This window comes from Lolium rigidum, chromosome 3 (genome assembly GCF_022539505.1).
Source record: "Lolium rigidum isolate FL_2022 chromosome 3, APGP_CSIRO_Lrig_0.1, whole genome shotgun sequence".
NCBI classification, from domain to species: Eukaryota; Viridiplantae; Streptophyta; class Magnoliopsida; order Poales; family Poaceae; genus Lolium; species Lolium rigidum.
In genome coordinates, this window is record NC_061510.1 from 356,446,128 (window position 1) to 356,465,376 (window position 19,249).

At 45.2% G+C, this 19,249-nt stretch overlaps 1 protein-coding gene across 1 annotated transcript; it reads right to left on the minus strand.

Moving 5' to 3' along the window:
* Nucleotides 1-14,901: 14,901 nt before the first annotated feature.
* Nucleotides 14,902-16,368, minus strand: LOC124697270 (hydroquinone glucosyltransferase-like). The gene has a single exon (XM_047229887.1). The coding sequence runs from the start codon at nt 16,366-16,368 to the stop codon at nt 14,902-14,904; it is 1,467 nt and encodes a 488-aa protein (XP_047085843.1).
* Between the last annotated feature and the right edge of the window lie 2,881 nt (nt 16,369-19,249).

A 19,249-nucleotide genomic window follows, 5' to 3' on the forward strand; every position in this document is an offset into this window, starting at 1 on the left:
CAAGAAAAAAATAAAGAACAAGTATTGCGGTAGATTGTATGCGATGTAAAAGAATAGGACCGGGGTCCACGAGTTCACTAGAGGTGTCTCTCCCATAAGATAAAAGCATGTTGGGTGAACAAATTACAGTCGGGCGATTGACAAATAGAGAGGGCATAACAATGCACATACATGACATGATAAATATAGTGAGATTTAATTGGGCATTACGACAAAGTACATAGACCGCTATCCAGCATTCATCTATGCCTAAAAAGTCCACCTTCAGGTTATCGTCCGAACCCCTTCCAGTATTAAGTTGTAAAACAACAGACAATTGCATTAAGTATGGTGCGTAATGTAATCAATAACTACATCCTTAGACATAGCATCAATGTTTTATCCCTAGTGGCAACAGCACATCCACAACCTTAGAACTTTCCGTCACTGTCCCAGATTTAATGGAGGCATGAACCCACTATCGAGCATAAATACTCCCTCTTGGAGTTAAGAGCAAAAACTTGGCCAGAGCCTCTACTAATAACGGAGAGCATGCAAGATCATAAACAACACATAGGTAATAACTTGATAATTAACATAACATAGTATTCTCTATCCATCGGATCCCAACAAACACAACATATAGTATTACAAATAGATGATCTTGATCATGTTAGGCAGCTCACAAGATCCAACAATGAAGCACAATGAGGAGAAGACAACCATCTAGCTACTGCTATGGACCCATAGTCCGGGGGTGAACTACTCACTCATCACTCCGGAGGCGACCATGGCGGTGAAGAGTCCTCCGGGAGATGAATCCCCTCTCCGGCAGGGTGCCGGAGGAGATCTCCGAGAATCCCCCGAGATGGGATTGGCGGCGGCGGCGTCTCGGTAAGGTTTTCCGTATCGTGGCTCTAAGTACCGGGGGTTTCGCGACGGAGGCAATTTGTAGGCGGAAGGGCGAGGTAAAGAGGCGGCACGAGGGCCCACACCATAGGTCGGCGCGGCCGAGGGCTTGGGCCGCGCCGCCCTGGTGTCTGGCCACCTCGTGGCCCCACTTCGACTCTCCTTCGGTCTTCTGGAAGCTTCGTGGCAAAATAGGACCCTGGGCGTTGATTTCGTCCAATTCCGAGAATATTTCTTTACTAGGATTTCGAAACCAAAAAGCAGAAAACAGACAATCGGCTCTTCGGCATCTTGTTAATAGGTTAGTTCCGGAAAATGCACGAATATGACATAAAGTGTGCATAAAACATGTAGATATCATCAATAATGTGGCATGGAACATAAGAAATTATCGATACGTCGGAGACGTATCAGCATCCCCAAGCTTAGTTCCGCTCGTCCCGAGAGCGAGTAAACGATAACAAAGATAATTTCCGGAGTGACATGCCATCATAACCTTGATCATACTATTGTAAACATATGTAATGAATGCAGCGATCAAAACAATGGTAATGACATGAGTAAACAAATGAATCATAAAGCAAAGACTTTTCATGAATAGCACTTCAAGACAAGCATCAATAAGTCTTGCATAAGAGTTAACTCATAAAGCAATAAATCAAAGTAAAGGTATTGAAGCAACACAAAGGAAGATTAAGTTTCAGCGGTTGCTTTCAACTTATAACATGTATATCTCATGGATAATTGTCAACATAGAGTAATATAACAAGTGCAATATGCAAGTATGTAGGAATCAATGCACGAGTTCACACAAGTGTTTGCTTCTTGAGGTGGAGAGAAATAGGTGAATTGACTCAACATAAAAGTAAAAAGAATGGTCCTTCAAAGAGGAAAGCATCGATTGCTATATTTGTGCTAGAGCTTTTATTTTGAAAACATGAAACAATTTTGTCAACGGTAGTAATAAAGCATATGAGTTATGTAAACTATATCTTACAAGTTGCAAGCCTCATGCATAGTGTACTAATAGTGCCCGCACCTTGTCCTAATTAGCTTGGACTACCGGATCATCGCATACACATGTTTTAACCAAGTGTCACAATGGGGTACCTCCATGCCGCCTGTACAAAAGTCTAAGGAGAAAGCTCGCATTTTGGATTTCTCGCTTTTGATTATTCTCAACTTAGACATCCAGACCGGGGCAACATGGACAACAGATAATGGACTCCTCTTTAATGCATAAGCATGTGGCAACAATTATTATTCTCATATGAGATTGAGGATATATGTCCAAAACTGAAACTTCCACCATGATTCATGGTTTTAGTTAGCGGCCCAATGTTCTTCTCTAACAATATGTATGCTCCAACCATTAAGGTGGTAGATCTCTCTTACTTCAGACAAGACGGACATGCATAGCAACTCACATGATATTCAACAAAGAGTAGTTGATGGCGTCCCCAGAAGCATGGTTATCGCACAACAAGCAACTTAATAAGAGATAAAGTGCATAAGTACATATTCAATACCACAATAGTTTTTAAGCTATTTGTCCCATGAGCTATATATTGTCAAGGCGAATGATGGAATTTAAAGGTAGCACTCAAGAAATTTACTTTGGAATGGCGGAGAAATACCATGTAGTAGGTAGGTATGGTGGACACAAATGGCATAGTGGTTGGCTCAAGGATTTTGGATGCATGAGAAGTATTCCCTCTCGATACAAGGTTTAGGCTAGCAAGGTTATTTGAAACAAACACAAGGATGAACGGTGCAGCAAAACTCACATAAAAGACATATTGTAAACATTATAAGACTCTACACCGTCTTCCTTGTTGTTCAAACTCAATACTAGAAATTATCTAGACTTTAGAGAGACCAAATATGCAAACCAAATTTTAGCAAGCTCTATGTATTTCTTCATTAATGGGTGCAAAGTATATGATGCAAGAGTTTAAACATGAGCACAACAATTGCCAAGTATCAAATTATCCAAGACATTTTAGAATTACTACATGTAGCATTTCCCGATTCCAACCATATAACAATTTAACGAAGAAGATTCAACCTTCGCCATGAATACTATGAGTAAAGCCTAAGGACATATTTGTCCATATGCAACAGCGGAGCGTGTCTCTCTCCCACACAATGAATGCTAGGATCCATTTTATTCAAACAAAAACAAAAACTAAAGCAAACCGACGCTCCAAGCAAAGTACATAAGATGTGACGGAATAAAAATATAGTTTCAGGGGAGGAACCTGATAATGTTGTCGATGAAGAAGGGGATGCCTTGGGCATCCCCAAGCTTAGACGCTTGAGTCTTCTTAGAATATGCGAGGTGAACCACCGGGGCATCCCCAAGCTTAGAGCTTTCACTCTCCTTGATCATATTGCATCATACTCCTCTCTTGATCCTTGAAAACTTCCTCCACACCAAACTCGAAACAACTCATTAGAGGGTTAGTGGATAATAAAAATTAACATGTTTAGAGGTGACACAATCATTCTTAACACTTCTGGACATTGCATAAAGCTACTGGACATTAATGGATCAAAGAAATTCATCCAACATAGCAAAAGAGGCAATGCAAAATAAAAGGCAGAATCTGTCAAAACAGAACAGTCCGTAAAGATGGATTTTATTGAGGCACCAGACTTGCTCAAATGAAAATGCCCAAATTGAATGAAAGTTGCGTACATATCTGAGGATCACACACGTAAGTTGGCTTAATTTTCTGAGCTACCTACAGGGAGGCAGGTCGAAATTCGTGACAGCAAAGAAATCTGAAACTGCGCAGTAATCCAAATCTAGTATTCACTTTACTATCAAAGACTTTACTTGGCACAACAAAACTCAAAACTAAGATAAGGAGAGGTTGCTACAGTAGTAAACAACTTCCAAGACGCAAATATAAAACAAAAATACTGTAGTAAAAACATGGGTTGTCTCCCATAAGCGCTTTTCTTTAACGCCTTTCAGCTAGGCGCAGAAAGTGTAAATCAAGTAACATCAAGAGACGAAGCATCAACATCATAATTTGTTCTAATAATAGAATCAAAAGGTAACTTCATTCTCTTTCTAGGGAAGTGTTCCATACCTTTCTTGAGAGGAAATTGATATTTAATATTACCTTCCTTCATATCAATAGTAGCACCATCGGTTCGAAGAAAAGGTCTTCCCAATATAATGGGGCAAGATGCGTTGCATTCAATATCCAAGACAACAAAATCAACGGGGACAAGGTTATTGTTAACCATAATATGAACATTATCAACTCTCCCCAAAGGTTTCTTTTTAGCATTATCAGCGAGATTAACATCCAAATAACAATTTTTCAATGGTGGCAAGTAAAGCATATCATAGACTTTCTTAGGCATAACAGAAATACTTGCACCAAGATCACATAAAGCATTACAATCAAAGTCATTGACCTTCATCTTAATGATGGGCTCCCAACCATCCTCTAGCTTTCTAGGAATAGAAGTTTCAAGTTTTAGTTTCTCTTCTCTAGCTTTTATGAGAGCATTTGTAATATGTTTTGTGAAAGCCAAGTTTACAGCGCTAACATTGGGACTCTTAGCAAGTTTTTGTAAGAACTTTATAACTTCAGAGATGTGGCAATCATCAAAATCTAAATCATTACAATCTAAAGCAATGGGATCATTGTCCCCAAGGTTGGAAAAAATTTCAGCAGTTTTATCACAAGCAATTTCAGCAGTTTTAGCAACTTCAGGTAATTTTGCGCGCTTTGCACTAGGAGTAGAAACATTGCCAACACCAATTATTTTACCATTAATAGTAGGAGGTGCAGAAACATGTGAATCATTAACATTACTAGTGGTGGTAATAGTCCAAACTTTAGCTACATTATTCTCTTTAGCGAGTTTTTCATTTTCTTCTCTATCCCACCTAGCACGCAATTCAGCCATTAATCTTATATTCTCATTAATTCTAACTTGGATGGCATTTGCTGTAGTAGTAATCTTATTTTCAATATCCCTATTAGGCATAACTTTCGATTTCAAAAGATCAACATCAGAGGCAAGTCTATCAACTCTAGAAGCAAGGATATCAATTTTATCAGGCTTTTCCTCAACAGATTTGTTAAAAGCAGTTTGTGTACTAATAAATTCTTTAAGCATGGCTTCAAGTCCAGGGGGTGTGTTCCTATTATTGTTGTAAGAATTCCCATAAGAATTAGCATAACCGTTACCATTATTATAAGGATATGGACTATAGTTATTACTAGAATTGTTCCGATAAGCATTGTTGTTGAAATTATTATTTTTAATGAAGTTTACATCAACATGTTCTTCTTGAGCAGCCAATGAAGCTAACGGAACATTATTAGGATCAAAATTAGTCCTATCATTCACAAGCATAGACATAATAGCATCAATCTTATCATTCAAGGAAGAGGATTCTTCGACAGAATTTACCTTCTTACCTTGTGGAGCTCTTTCCGTGTGCCATTCAGAGTAATTAATCATCATATCATCAAGAAGCTTTGTAGCCGCCCCAAAGTGATGGACATAAAGGTACCTCCAAGCAGCTGAATCCAATAAATTCCGCGAAGAAAAATTTAGTCCTGCATAGAAGGTTTGGATGATCATCCAAGTAGTCGAGTCCATGGGTTGGGCAATTTTTAACCAAAGATTTCATTCTTTCCCAAGCTTGAGCAACATGTTCATTATCCAATTGTTTAAAATTCATTATGCTACTTCTCAAAGATATAATTTTAGCAGGGGGATAATATCTACCAATAAAAGCATCCTTGCATTTAGTCCAGGAATCAATACTATTCTTAGGCAGAGATAGCAACCAATCTTTAGCTATTGCTCTTAATGAGAAAGGAAACAATTATAATTTTATAATGTCACCATCTACATCTTTATACTTTTGCATTTCACACAATTCAACAAAGTTATTGAGATGGGCAGCAGCATCATCAGAACTTACACCAGAAAATTTCTCTCGCATAACAAGATTCAGTAAAGCAGGTTTAATTTCAAAGAATTCTGCTGTAGTAGCAGGTGGAGCAATAGGTGTGCATAAGAAATCATTATTATTTGTGTTCGCGAAGTCACACAACTTAGTATTTTCAGGGGTAGCCATTTTAGCAATAGTAAATAAAGCAAACTAGATAAAGTAAAGCTAGCAACTAATTTTTTTGTGTTTTGATATAATGCAGCAAACAAAGTAGTAAATAAAATAAAGCAAGACAAAAACAAAGTAAAGAGATTGGATTGTGGAGACTCCCCTTGCAGCGTGTCTTGATCTCCCCGCAACGGCGCCGGTAAAACAGATCTTGATGCGCGTATAATTGACACGTTCGTTGGGAACCCCAAGAGGAAGGTGCGATGCGCACAACGAGTAAGTTTTCCCTCGAAAGAAACCAAGGTTTAATCGAACCAGTAGGAGTCAAGAAGCACGTTGAAGGTTGATGGTGGCGGAATGTAATGCGGCGCAACACCAGGATTCCGGCGCCAACGTGGAACCTGCACAATACAACCAAAGTACTTTGCCCTAACGAAATAGTGAGGTTGTCAATCTCACCGGCTTGCTGTAACAAAGGATTAACCGTATTGTGTGGAAGATGATTGTTTGCAAGAAAACAGTAAAGAACAAGTATTGCAGTAGATTGTATGCGATGTAAAGAATAGGACCGGGGTCCACAGTTCACTAGAGGTGTCTCTCCCATAAGATAAAAGCATGTTGGGTGAACAAATTACAGTCGGGCAATTGACAAATAGAGAGGGCATAACAATGCACATACATGACATGATAAATATAGTGAGATTTAATTGGGCATTACGACAAAGTACATAGACCGCTATCCAAGCATGCATCTATGCCTAAAAAGTCCACCTTCGAAGTTATCGTCCGAACCCCTTCCAGTATTAAGTTGTAAAACAACGGACAATTGCATTAAGTATGGTGCGTAATGTAATCAATAACTACATCCTTAGACATAGCATCAATGTTTTATCCCTAGTGGCAACAAGACATCCACAACCTTAGAACTTTCTCGTCATCGTCCCGCATTTAATGGAGGCATGAACCCACTATCGAGCATAAATACTCCCTCTTGGAGTTAAGAGCAAAAACTTGGCCGAGCCTCTACTAATAACGGAGAGCATGCAAGATCATAAACAACACATAGGTAATAACTTGATAATTAACATAACATAGTATTCTCTATCCATCGGATCCCGACAAACACAACATATAGTATTACGGATAGATGATCTTGATCATGTTAGGCAGCTCACAAGATCCAACAATGAAGCACAATGAGGAGAAGACAACCATCTAGCTACTGCTATGGACCCATAGTCCAGGGGTGAACTACTCACTCATCACTCCGGAGGCGACCATGGCGGTGAAGAGTCCTCCGGAGATGAATCCCCTCTCCGGCAGGTGCCGGAGGAGATCTCCAGAATCCCCCGAGATGGGATTGGCGGCGGCGGCGTCTCAGTAAGGTTTTCCGTATCGTGGCTCTCGGTACTGGGGGTTTCGCGATGGAGGCTATTTGTAGGCGGAAGGGCAGGTAAAGAGGCGGCACGAGGGGCCCACACCATAGGTCGGCGCGGCCAGGGCCTGGGACGCGCCGCCCTGGTGTTTGGCCACCTCGTGGCCCCACTTCGACTCTCCTTCGGTCTTCTGGAAGCTTCGTGGCAAAATAGGACCCCGGGCGTTGATTTCGTCCAATTCCGAGAATATTTCTTTACTAGGATTTCGAAACCAAAAACAGCAGTAAAACAACAATCGGCTCTTCGGCATCTTGTTAATAGGTTAGTTCCAGAAAATGCACGAATATGACATAAAGTGCGCATAAAACATGTAGATATTATCAATAATGTGGCATGGAACATAAGAAATTATCGATACGTCGGAGACGTATCATAGTGTAGTCGACGTTCACACGACACCACTAGAAGAATAACACCACAACTTAAATATCATAACATTGAATATTACTCAACCATACTTCACTACTAACATTTAGACTTCACCCATGTCCTCAAGAACTAAACGAACTACTCACGAGACATCATATGGAACATGATCGAGGTGATATGATAATGAATAACAATCTGAACATAAACCTTGGTTCAACGGTTTCACTCAATAGCATCAATAACAAGTAGAAATCAACACCGGGAGAGTTTCCCCTATCAAACAATCAAGATCAAACCCAAATTGCTACAGCGGTGACGAGGTGCAGCGGTGGAGACGGCGGTGATGATGATGAAGATGATGGTGATGGTGATGGAGATGATGTCTAGCTCGATGACGGTGGCGATGGCGTCGATTTCCCCCTGCGGGAGGGAATTTCCCCGGCGGATTCCCGCCCGCCGGAGAGCTCTTTTCTCTACGGTGTTCTCCGCCCCGCGAGGCGGCCGTGGCTCTTCGCGACGTACCCTCTTCGGCTTAGGTTTTCGGGACGAAGGCATACGCGAAGAAAAGGAGGCGAGAGGGGCCGTGGGCCCCCTCCTCATAGGGCGGCGCGGTCGGGCCTTGGGCCGCGCCGGCCTATGGGGTGGGCCCACCTCGGGTCCCCTCTTCTCCCCCTTCGGCTCCCTTCGTCATCCGGAAAAATAGGAGTTTTCGTGTAATTCCCGTCAATTGTTGATCTTCCGAAATATTGTGTTCGACGATGCTTTTTCCAGCGAGAATCCCGGCTCCGGTGCGCGATCCTCCAATAATCATGAATCATGCAAAATAGATGAAATAACATAAGTATTATCTCCAAATATGAAATATATCAATGAATAACAGCAAATTATGATATAAAATAGCGATGCAAATTGGACGTATCAGACACCGATAATTAAAACTGTTAGGGTGATCTTTCTTTGCAGCGAATATGGCCACGAGCCAATTGAAGCCAGTAGTGGCGGTTTCTGTATGTCATACTTGGTGGGAACAACAGGGTTATCAATGTCAGCTGAATTTTCCAGTTTGGGTGCATGTCTAGATTAGGAGGTAATTAGCTAATCAAAATTGTTACTATGGCTATTTATTTGGAATTAGTTATAGACGCTGTGATTGTATGTGTTGTGTGTTGGATAATTAGGCACAATTTTCATGATTAATTCCAGAATATAAAGCATGACGAAAGTAACTACTAATATGTGAAACTCGAACATACTAGATGCAGTGATCAACATGAACAGTAGCAGAGCAAACGGTACAACATCCATCGCTAAACAGATCGAGATATGTCGCACGTACCGATCTGGTGGAGGTGGCGGTGGAGGTGTAGCAGATGATGTCGCAGCAGTAACGTTGTTGGCGGCGCAAGCAGAGAGAGGTGGAAACCCTAACTCGTGTATTAGATATATTTCTGCGGTAGCCGGACAAGAGATTATATAAGCTCGGGAAACCCTAGGCAACGTGGGCCACGCCCATGTCGCACGAACGTTTCGAGTAGGTTACAGATAGCCCACGATCCGGGAGCGACCTGATACGTCTCAAACGTATCTATAATTTCTTATGTTCCATGCTACTTTTATGATGATACTCACATGTTTTATACACATTATATGTCATTTTTATGCGTTTTCCGGAACTAACCTATTGACGAGATGCCGAAGTGTCAGTTCCTGTTTTCTGCTGTTTTTGGTTTCAGAAATCCTAGTAAGGAAATATTCTCGGAATTGGACGAAATCAACGCCCATTATCTTATAATTCCACGAAGCTTCCAGAACACCGGAGAGGGACCAGAGGAGAGCCACAGGCCCACCACACAGGTGGCCGGCGCGGCCCAAGGTGGGGGCGCGCCCCCCTATTGTCTGGCGGCTCCGTAGCCCTTCCGACTCCGCCTCCTCGCCTATAAGAAGCCCCCTGACCTAAATCTTCGAGACGAAAAAAGCCACGGTACGAGAAACCTTCCAGAGCCGCCGCCATCGCGAAGCCAAGATCTGGGGGACGAGAGTCTCTGTTCCGGCACACCGCCGGGACGGGGAAGTGCCCCGGAAGGCATCTCCATCAACACCACCGCCATCTCCATCGACGCTCACTGTCTCCCATGAGGAGGGAGTAGTTCTCCATCGAGGCTAAGGGCTGTACCGTAGCTATGTGGTTAATCTCTCTCCCATGTACTTCAATACAATGATCTCATGAGCTGCCTTACATGATTGAGATCCATATGATGAGCTTGTAATCTAGATGTCGTTATGATATTCAAGTGGATTTTACTTATGTGATCTCCGGAGACTCCTTGTCCCACGTGTGTAAAGGTGACAATGTGTGCACCGTGTGGGTCTCTTAGTCTATATTTCAGAGAATACTTATTCACTGAGTTATGATTTGAGTTGGATGTCTCTATGAAATTGTGGTGTGTTAGTACCTCCTATGAATGCTTATTAGTACTTGGGAATACATCTTTAAGGTTTGCCTACATGATGAATTAGTGTTCGTTATCTTGCCAGAGAGTAATTCATAATAACATAGTGAAGTGCTTATTTATATTCCTTTACGATTGCAATGTGCTTTATATCACTATTAATCTATGGGCTACTCTAGTGATGTTATTAAAGTAGTCTATTCATGCTCGATGATGTAATGGTAACAGTGTGTGCATCATGTAGTACTTGGCGTAGTTTATGATTGTGATCTCTTGTAGATTATGAAGTTAACTATTACTATGATAGTATTGATGTGATATATTCCTCCTTTCATAGCTTGATGGTGACAGTGTGCATGCTATGTTAGTACTAGCCCTACACAATTAATGGTGTTCATCATCCAATAAGAGAGTGTAGAGTGGTTTTATTATGTGATCAATGTTGAGAGTGTCCACTAGTGAAAGTATGATCCCTAGGCCTTGTTTCCAAATACTGCAATCATCGCTTATTTACTGTTCTACTGCATCTTTACTTCCTGCAATATTACTACCATCAACTGCACGCCAGCAAGCTATTTTCTGGCGCCGTTACTACTGCTCGTATTCATTCATACCACTTGTATTTCACTATCTCTTCGCCGAACTAGTGCACCTATACATCTGACAAGTGTACTAGGTGTGTTGGGGACATAAGAGACTTCTTGTATCGTGATTGCAGGGTTGCTTGAGAGGGATATCTTTGACCTCTTCCTCCATGAGTTCGATAAACCTTGGGTGATCCACTTAAGGGAAAACTTGCTGCTGTTCTACAAACCTCTGCTCTTGGAGGCCCAACACTGTCTACAGGAAAAGGAGTGTGCGTAGACATCACGACCCGAACCGACTAACTGCGATGCGTCCGTCTAAGGAAAGTCTCGGCTCGAGGCTCAATCCACTCACCACGAGCGCGGCGCGCACGTCGTGTCGTGTCGTGTCGTGTCGAGTCGAGTCGAGTCGAGTCGAGTCGAGTCGAGTCGAGTCGTGTCGTGTCGTGTCGTGTCGTGTCGAGACGAGCGAGCGAGGAGGAGGAGGAGAGCGCGCGTGTAGCACTCCTATTCTCACTCACTTACTAGTGGTGGAACAACCCACCTTTTAAGGTGGTCTAACTTCCTCCCAACTTTCCATGTGGGACTAAACTTTCCACCTCTTGCCACTCCCTAGTGAGCTGCCACCAACTTGGGCTCAAACTCACAAGGCTTCCACTATGTGGGCTTTGAGATTTATAGGAAAATCTGAAATCTAGTATGGGCCACTAAGTGTAGGCCCAATATTTCAACATTGTGTAGATAATTTTTCGACATATGGTCGACCTAATTTGTCATGGCCATTTAATATTACTCGCTACTGCAAGTGTACCAATTTATCACGCCCAGTTAATATTTAAGCTACATCTGGGTTAAGAAATTAGGGGCACATGTTCTAACTATATTTATTAAAGGTGTGTTTTACATGGATAGTTGGAAATTTGAAATGGAACGGTCCTGTTGTTGTGGTATAAATGTTGCCGTCTTATCTTTGGTGTTAGAATATTTTTTCAAGTGATGCAACTATTTTTCAAAGGTATTGTATACTTTGTTAATATCGTATTTGTAAAAATATGTTATTATGGAATGGTTATTTTTATATAGTTTAAGCATTAATACAATTAAGCTACACTGTTACTAGTTTTAGTATGAAAATATGGTTTTGCGGTAGGTACGATGGAATATTTGTTAGTGTTTTATATTAACATCGGACATGACGAATTTTCTCGGGTCGATGTGACGAACTGCGACTCTACGAAAATTTGTGGATGTCAGAAAATGCATCCGAGCCAAGTTTGGTACCGGGATGCATAGCAAGAAGATGATCGTTGAGCCCCTCGTCGCATAGGATACAAACTAGAGTAGGTACATGATTTTTGCAAGCACACCTGGTACTGCTATGGACTTAGAGAAGATGGTGTATGTGTAGTTTATTTTCGCTACTGATGATGTTGGCAGTAGCGGTGTTGCTGGGGAGCACATGGCTATCACCGTAGACCCCAACACCGGCCCATCGGAGCAGCTGGAAATCACCATATCCCCCAACACCGGCCCATTGGAGAAGATGGTCGAACACCATGTTCTCGACCAAGGATATTGTCGTTGACTTCAGTGAATATGTGAAGGGATTGCAGAGGCGCTAGACGATGAAGCTCCGTCTACTTTGTCTGAATCCTCGGACGAAGAAGGTGCATGTCCTTCCCTGAGGGAGGTTGCGGCACCAATGCATTCTGAGTTCTTACACACAATGACCATCAGCAGTGAATTTCTCTATGCTCGGGCCTAGGAGAGGGAAGTCTGCAGGTTGGGCAGACTTTTCCATTACAGGACTCCGCTAACCAGGAAATAAAGAAGTATGCATTAGGTATTTATTGCCAACATAGAGTGAAGCAGTTTGATCGAAATTAGTTCAAAGTCATATATGCATCCATTGCAAGAGGGTTGCAAGAGGAGAGTGGTCGCTTGCAGGAGCCCTAGGGTATGCCAGCCATGGAATATCTCAAAAACATAACATCAAAGATCCGAGCAGACCGAGACTATTCTAGAACACCGCAATGTCACCGCTAAATATATATCACATATCATGCAAGTTGCGGTAAAAGAAGATATCAACATCAATATTAGGAAGATGCAAAAATCTGCCAAAGATCAGATTGGATTCATGGTCAGCTACGTACAACATGGCTATACGTGCCAAGGAGGCCATTTTTCATAGGTCGTATAGAACCTGTGAGTAGGCATATGACCTTTGCTCCGGACTGCTTCATTAGATATCGATCTAAATCAGGAATTAACGTGTTCAGGAGATTGCGGCCGCACCCAAGAGAGTCAAACTTAGGAATCCACGTTTATTTTGGGTATTCCCCTAGACTATACAAGCATTCCATCGCTGGCGCCCGTTGCTATCAATTAATGGTACCTTTCTCACTGAAAACTACACGGGCACACTATCACAGCAGACACGAATAAGCTCGTTCCTATTGCATATGCACTAGTGGAGAGCGAGAACAAAGAAAGCTAGTTGTAGTTTCTGAGCTGCTTGAAGATGGGAGCCGTGAAAAATCATCCTGTTGTTTGCATCATCTCTGATCGTAACCAAGTTTTAACACTTAGGCTGAAATACACAACTTTCACGAAATTCAACAAATGTGTTGACCAAAGCAACAAAATCCACAGAGCCTCCATCAAAATTTATGACCCTTCTTTGCCTGAATTGAAAAAAAAAACTATTTAGAAGCATATACTACCTCTGTCTTAAATAAGTGTCCCAACTTTTTCTAGATACGATCTCAACTTTTTCTAGGTAAAATGCATCTAGATTGAGGCACTTATTTTAGTACGGGGGAGTAGTCATCAAAATCAAACGGCTATTTTTAAGGAGAGTGCCAAATACACCCTCTATAAAAAAAAAGTTTTAAGAAATTTATTCCAAAGTTGGCTAAAAGTTTGAAATTGCCAGTGTAGGCTTAAACAACTAAAGGTTTGGAGCCGCCAAATTTATTTGTAGAAGTCATATTTGTATAATCATCCATGATGGTGAGGCAGCATGCCCTGGCCCCTCCGTCTATACCATTAGTGATGGTAGTTATGAAGATGTTGGTGCTTAGGCTCTAACATTTACATATGTCCGACTTCCTGTTTTGATGGGTTGTAGCATTGGTGGTGGGGATGGTGCCACTTACCCCTTGTTCTTCCACAACATCGACAACGCTCTAATTAGCGGAGCTTAGAAGGAGGCGACCTAGTATGACCATACTGCCATATTCTAGTTCCACCGAGTTTAGGGTTTGGTGGTCGAGGTTCTGCACTCACGGGTGCCGATGGCGTTGGCCTTTGTCGGAATTTTTGGAGCTTGAACAACTTATTCACCATGAATGCATTGCCTTCTCTCCCGTCAAACGTACCACACACTAGTTTGTATGATTTCTAGGAGGCCAATGCCGCCAAGTGGTGCTCATGAGCCTAGCGTGTGAATTACATGATCAAGTATCATTGAACCCCATCTGTCAGTTCAAGTATCATCGAACCTGATCTATCAGTTCGAGTTGTAGTGTTAATCGCTTCTGAAATTCACCTAGCGGTGATTTTTATTACTCCCTCCGATCTAAAAGTAAGTGTCAGATCCAAAAGTAAGTGTCGGAGTTATACTAAAGCAGTACTAAATCCTCCACACTTCTATAGATCGGAGGGAGTACATAATTTTTTTTACATCACAACATATGTGGTAACCAATTTATTTGTTTTGCTTTATGTGTTTCAGATTAATCTTAATAGTTAACTGTGGTGGGTAAAGTAGTGTAAGTCCAGAGCAGCGAACCATTGGAGGATCAGGTGAGATGAAATACGTTTATTGGAGGAGGATTACTCTATGATGAAACCAAAGTAGCAGCAGTGCAACACCCTATTGTAACATTCCACTCCGTTGGAGGAGCAGGTGAGTTATGCTGCAAGCATAGAAAGCTGATGGTCGTGCTAGTAATGAGCAAAAGTAGCAGCACGAGATAGATGAAATGGTGTAATTGATCACAATTCCAGTTCATGGCTCGTGCTTGGCGCTGTCACGCACCGTCGCACGTCGTCCGTTACATATTGGATTACCCGCTAACCGCGGCTTTCCACTTGGCGGCGACATCCTCCAACGCCTGGCACGACGACCCTTCCGGCGACAGCGCGCGCGCCGCCGCTTGCTGCAGTTCCTCAGCGCGGCGCCGCACAGCGCGCCCATTCTCCCCCTCCATGAGCTCCTTCACGGCCGCCGCCACCTCCTCGCGCGCCACGACGCCGCCGTCCTCCCGCGCGCGTGGTCGCAGCGCCACCCCGAGGCTCTCTTCCAGCAGGAGTGCATTCATCCTCTGCTCCGTGTGCAGCGGCCACGCGACCATCGGCACGCCGGCCACCGCGTCCTCCAGCGTGGAGTTCCACCCGCAGTGCGACACGAAGGCCGCCGTCGCCGGGTGGGACAGCACGCGCACCTGAGGCGCCCAGCCCGCGACCGCGAGGCCCCTGTCCTCAGTCCTCTGCATGAAGCCCTCGGGAAGCCACGCCAGTGGGTCGTCGTCGTCGCCGCCGGCCCCGAAGGCCTGGGCGCGGCCGTCCAAGCTCGGCATCCGCACCACCCACAGGAACCTGTGCCCGCTCGCCTCTAGCCCCGCGGCGAGCTCGGTCGTCTGCTCCACGGACAGCGCCCCGCCGCTTCCGAACGAGACGTACACCACGGACCTCGCCGGCTGGCGGTCCAGCCACTCTAGCAAAGGCGACGCGCCTCCAGCAGCTTCCTCATCGGAGTTTGACCGGACCAGCGGCCCCACAGGGAACACCGGCGGGAACGCGCCTCGGTCCACCACCTGTTTGAACGCCTCAACGGTGGCAGGTTCCATCTCGTCAAAGGTGTTCGCCAAGAAGCCGTCGGCGAGGAGGTATTGCCGGCATGCCTCTACCACTCCCGCGTAAACCGGATCCTTACTAGAACGATAGCCGTCCGGAAGGTCGGCGCGGGGCAGCGACAATCCCCCGGGGATCTGGAAAGGCTCCGGGAGGTCGCGGTATTCGCCAGGGAGAGCGCCGTCGTGGAGCTCCACCAGGCCGTGCATCAGGTAAAGAAGCGTCACGTTGCTGGCGAAGAAGATATAGGCCGGGACGCCTAGCTCGGCGGCGAGGGGCAGCGCCGGGAAGCAGAGGAAGTCCGGCACCAGTGCGGCGAGCCGGGAGGTCGTCGATCCGGAGCTGATGGAGCGGAGCAGGGTGCGGAGGCTCGGTAGGGAGCGGTGGATGATCTCCACGAGGACGACGGGTCGGAGAGCATCAGCGGGGAGGTCGTCGATCTTGACTGCGGGGAGCGCGGCGATGGTGACGGAGGCGGGGAGGCTGCTGGGGAGGGTTTGCCGTTCGGAGAGGCTGTGGAAGGTGACGATCGTGGCCGCGAAGCCGTGGTGCTCGACGAGCCGCCGAGCAAGCTCGAACAGCGGTATGAGGTGGCCGGCGTCGGGGCTCGCCAGCAGCACGACGTGCGGCCGCACCGTGGACTGTGCTGGCGCGGAGCCGGCACTGGTCAACGACTCCATCACTTGTGACTTGCCTAGCTGCTGCAATGGTACCCGAGGCCGGTTCTTTATAGGAGCAAATTGTTGGCATCTAGTCTAAACATGTCACTATGCCACTCCGTGTCCGTAGCATCTCATGGCATCTAGTACTACAAGATATTTAAAGTGGGCGCGCTTCGATTAGCGTTTGGCCAGCGAATATTAAAATGATTATTGTTGACCGTGCGTCCGTTTGTGATTGGGCGCTCCAGTGGGCCGACATAATTTTTTACCTAATTTTTTCCCTTTTTTATTTAAATATATATAGATATAAATATTACACAAACTACTACATAATTTGAAATATGGTTAAAACATTGCAAAATGAGGAAACCTAACTAGTGTTAACTACACATGTTTTGTTTTTTCGCTGCCAAGAAGAACACTCTCACACACTTAATCACCCAAATTAGAAAATCCAACTTGCTTTGAGTGCCCTATTCTTTTTCGATGCAAAAGGACATACAGACACCTACACTAGTGACTTCAGTTGGCCGGTGGCTATCTTCGTTGCAAAAAAGAACACACTAACAACGCTAATTGTTGGTGTCCTCGCCGGACTTGTCAGTATGGTAGTGTCTGCGGCAGGATGTCTTGTCGAACGTCTTGACGATCATCTTGCCATCACATTCGTAAATGAAGGTGAGCAGGCAGCCGGCTTCAAGGTTGTGAGTGCGAGCGAACTTCTCCCACCCGGTGTGCAACTACATCTTGCCATGCCCGCCGAACAAGACCTCGATAGGCCACCGGCAAAAGCCGCATCTGGCCTCCTACAGCTGCAACTCAGCCAACTCGGTGCCATTAACGAACTCGGTGTACTTGTCTGGCAGGCACTTGATGCCGAGAGGGTCCTCGTCGATGAGGAGGATGAACTCGAGGCACCCCGCCTCTTGCGAGGACGACGACGACCCGCGACGGGGTGATGCTGCTCCAACACGACGACCCCAGCCGCGGCGACCATGCCCGCGGTCTCGATCGCCTCGCCGGCCACCTGAGCCAGACATGGATTCCCTCATGGGTTTGTGTGTGTGGGGGGTGCTACGGTGGAGGTTGCGTGGCAGCTAGGGCTTGTGTGGGGGGAGATACTGAGTCAATCGAGCGCGCGCCCCTCTTTATATACGCCGAAGGCTGCCGAGGGACGCGACACGACATTAAATTCATTGGCAGAGGTGGACGGCGGACAGCCGAGACATCGCCATTAACGTGGAGCAGACTGTCGGAGTGATGCCTCATCGATATAACTGACGCGCCTAAAAAGACGCATCGACATAGGTTTAGGTTGCTGCCAGATGGGCCCGTGGGAGGAGGGAGCGATCACCCGCCCATACGCATCCAGGGCGTATATTTGGGTCGCGTTTGTGTATCGGCTGCTAGTTCGGTCACTATGTGTCGGGCCGCTAGGCCTGATGTAAACGCATTTCTCGACCGTGCGGTCGCAAACTGTCGCAAACTGTCGCCCCGCATCCATTTGCGTCGTCGGAGATGCCCCTACTATTAAAGAAAAGTTAGTCATTCCGTCAATGCCTTCTAGTGAGTGTATTACACGTAACGACACTGATGACTTAAAGAAAGAAATACCGGCACCTATATGTAGACTTGGAGACATGACACTTTAGACTGAAGACATTCGTTTGTGTATGTTGTCGTAGATGGGTTCGTCAAGCGAGCTTTGTTCCATCAGGCCGGAGCTTTTAGCCGTGGTAGTCAAAAGCATCAGGATCTTCCACTGATTCAGACCGCCGTGTGTCTTCAACATAGCGATACTTGTCATAGTCTTGAACAACTCTTGTGAGCAGTGTTTAACATTCAGATCGGGATTCAGAATTTTCGCGAAACTCAACAAATCTCTTAACCACCAGCAGAATCCACAGACCATCCATTGAAATTTCTGAACTTCACTAAGCAGAATTGCAAAAACACTGTTTGGAAGCATTCTATTTTTCCGAAAAGGAGACATAGCCATATATGTTTGGAAGCATATAGTTTTCAATATCAATTTTTTTTGCTGAGATTGCCAGATGACATCTACCGAAATTCACCATTTTATGAAATTAGCTCCAAAGTTGGCCCAATGTTTTAGATTATGAGTGTACCCTTTATTATCGAGATTGCACCCTGGAAGGTGTATCAATCATATAGAAGAAAGATCTAGACGGCCGATACACCGCCAAGAATGGCTACAACATGAACTCAACACCAGTCGGCTTACACCCTCACAGCACCTGTTACTGAAAGCTCGCCATGCACCTCCCTGCCAAAATGGCGAGGAGACGGGACATAAAGCCCCAAAGCCGCGTCACGCCCGAAGAAGAAGACCTCGGTAGAATAGCTCCGACTCTGGGAAGACACTCATAAACGCCTAGAGGGTCAGCAAGTGGGCGGAAGGATCCGACCAGACTAGAAGAAGGCATCATCAAAGAAGTTTCGACCGCGCCTGAGACCCACACTCTGAGAAGTAGCAAGCCTCAACTCCTAGGCAGCGCCTTCAAGAAGGGAGCGACACTGTGGTGCCATCGTCGCATGATCCGATCCGGATCTAGGGTTTCCCCAGGTGCTCAAGGCGGGGAGGCACAACCATGACCATGGCAATGCATCCCAAGGAGGAAGACAATACATGCGGGGATCGCCATCTCCACTAAAAGCAAGGATTTCTCCCCAACCTAATGTCAACCCCCCTTCCCCAATGTTCGCTTGAATCGAGTGGAATGGGACTTGAAGCTGGCCGTTCTACCACCGAGAGACAAGAAACCACGACGCCGGAGCAGGAGAGAGAGCTGACCACCACGCACCACAACCACCGAGCGGAGCTAGACGGTGCGGTCTAGCCTATCACTGCTTAGCTGGCAGTCGACACCAACGCGGT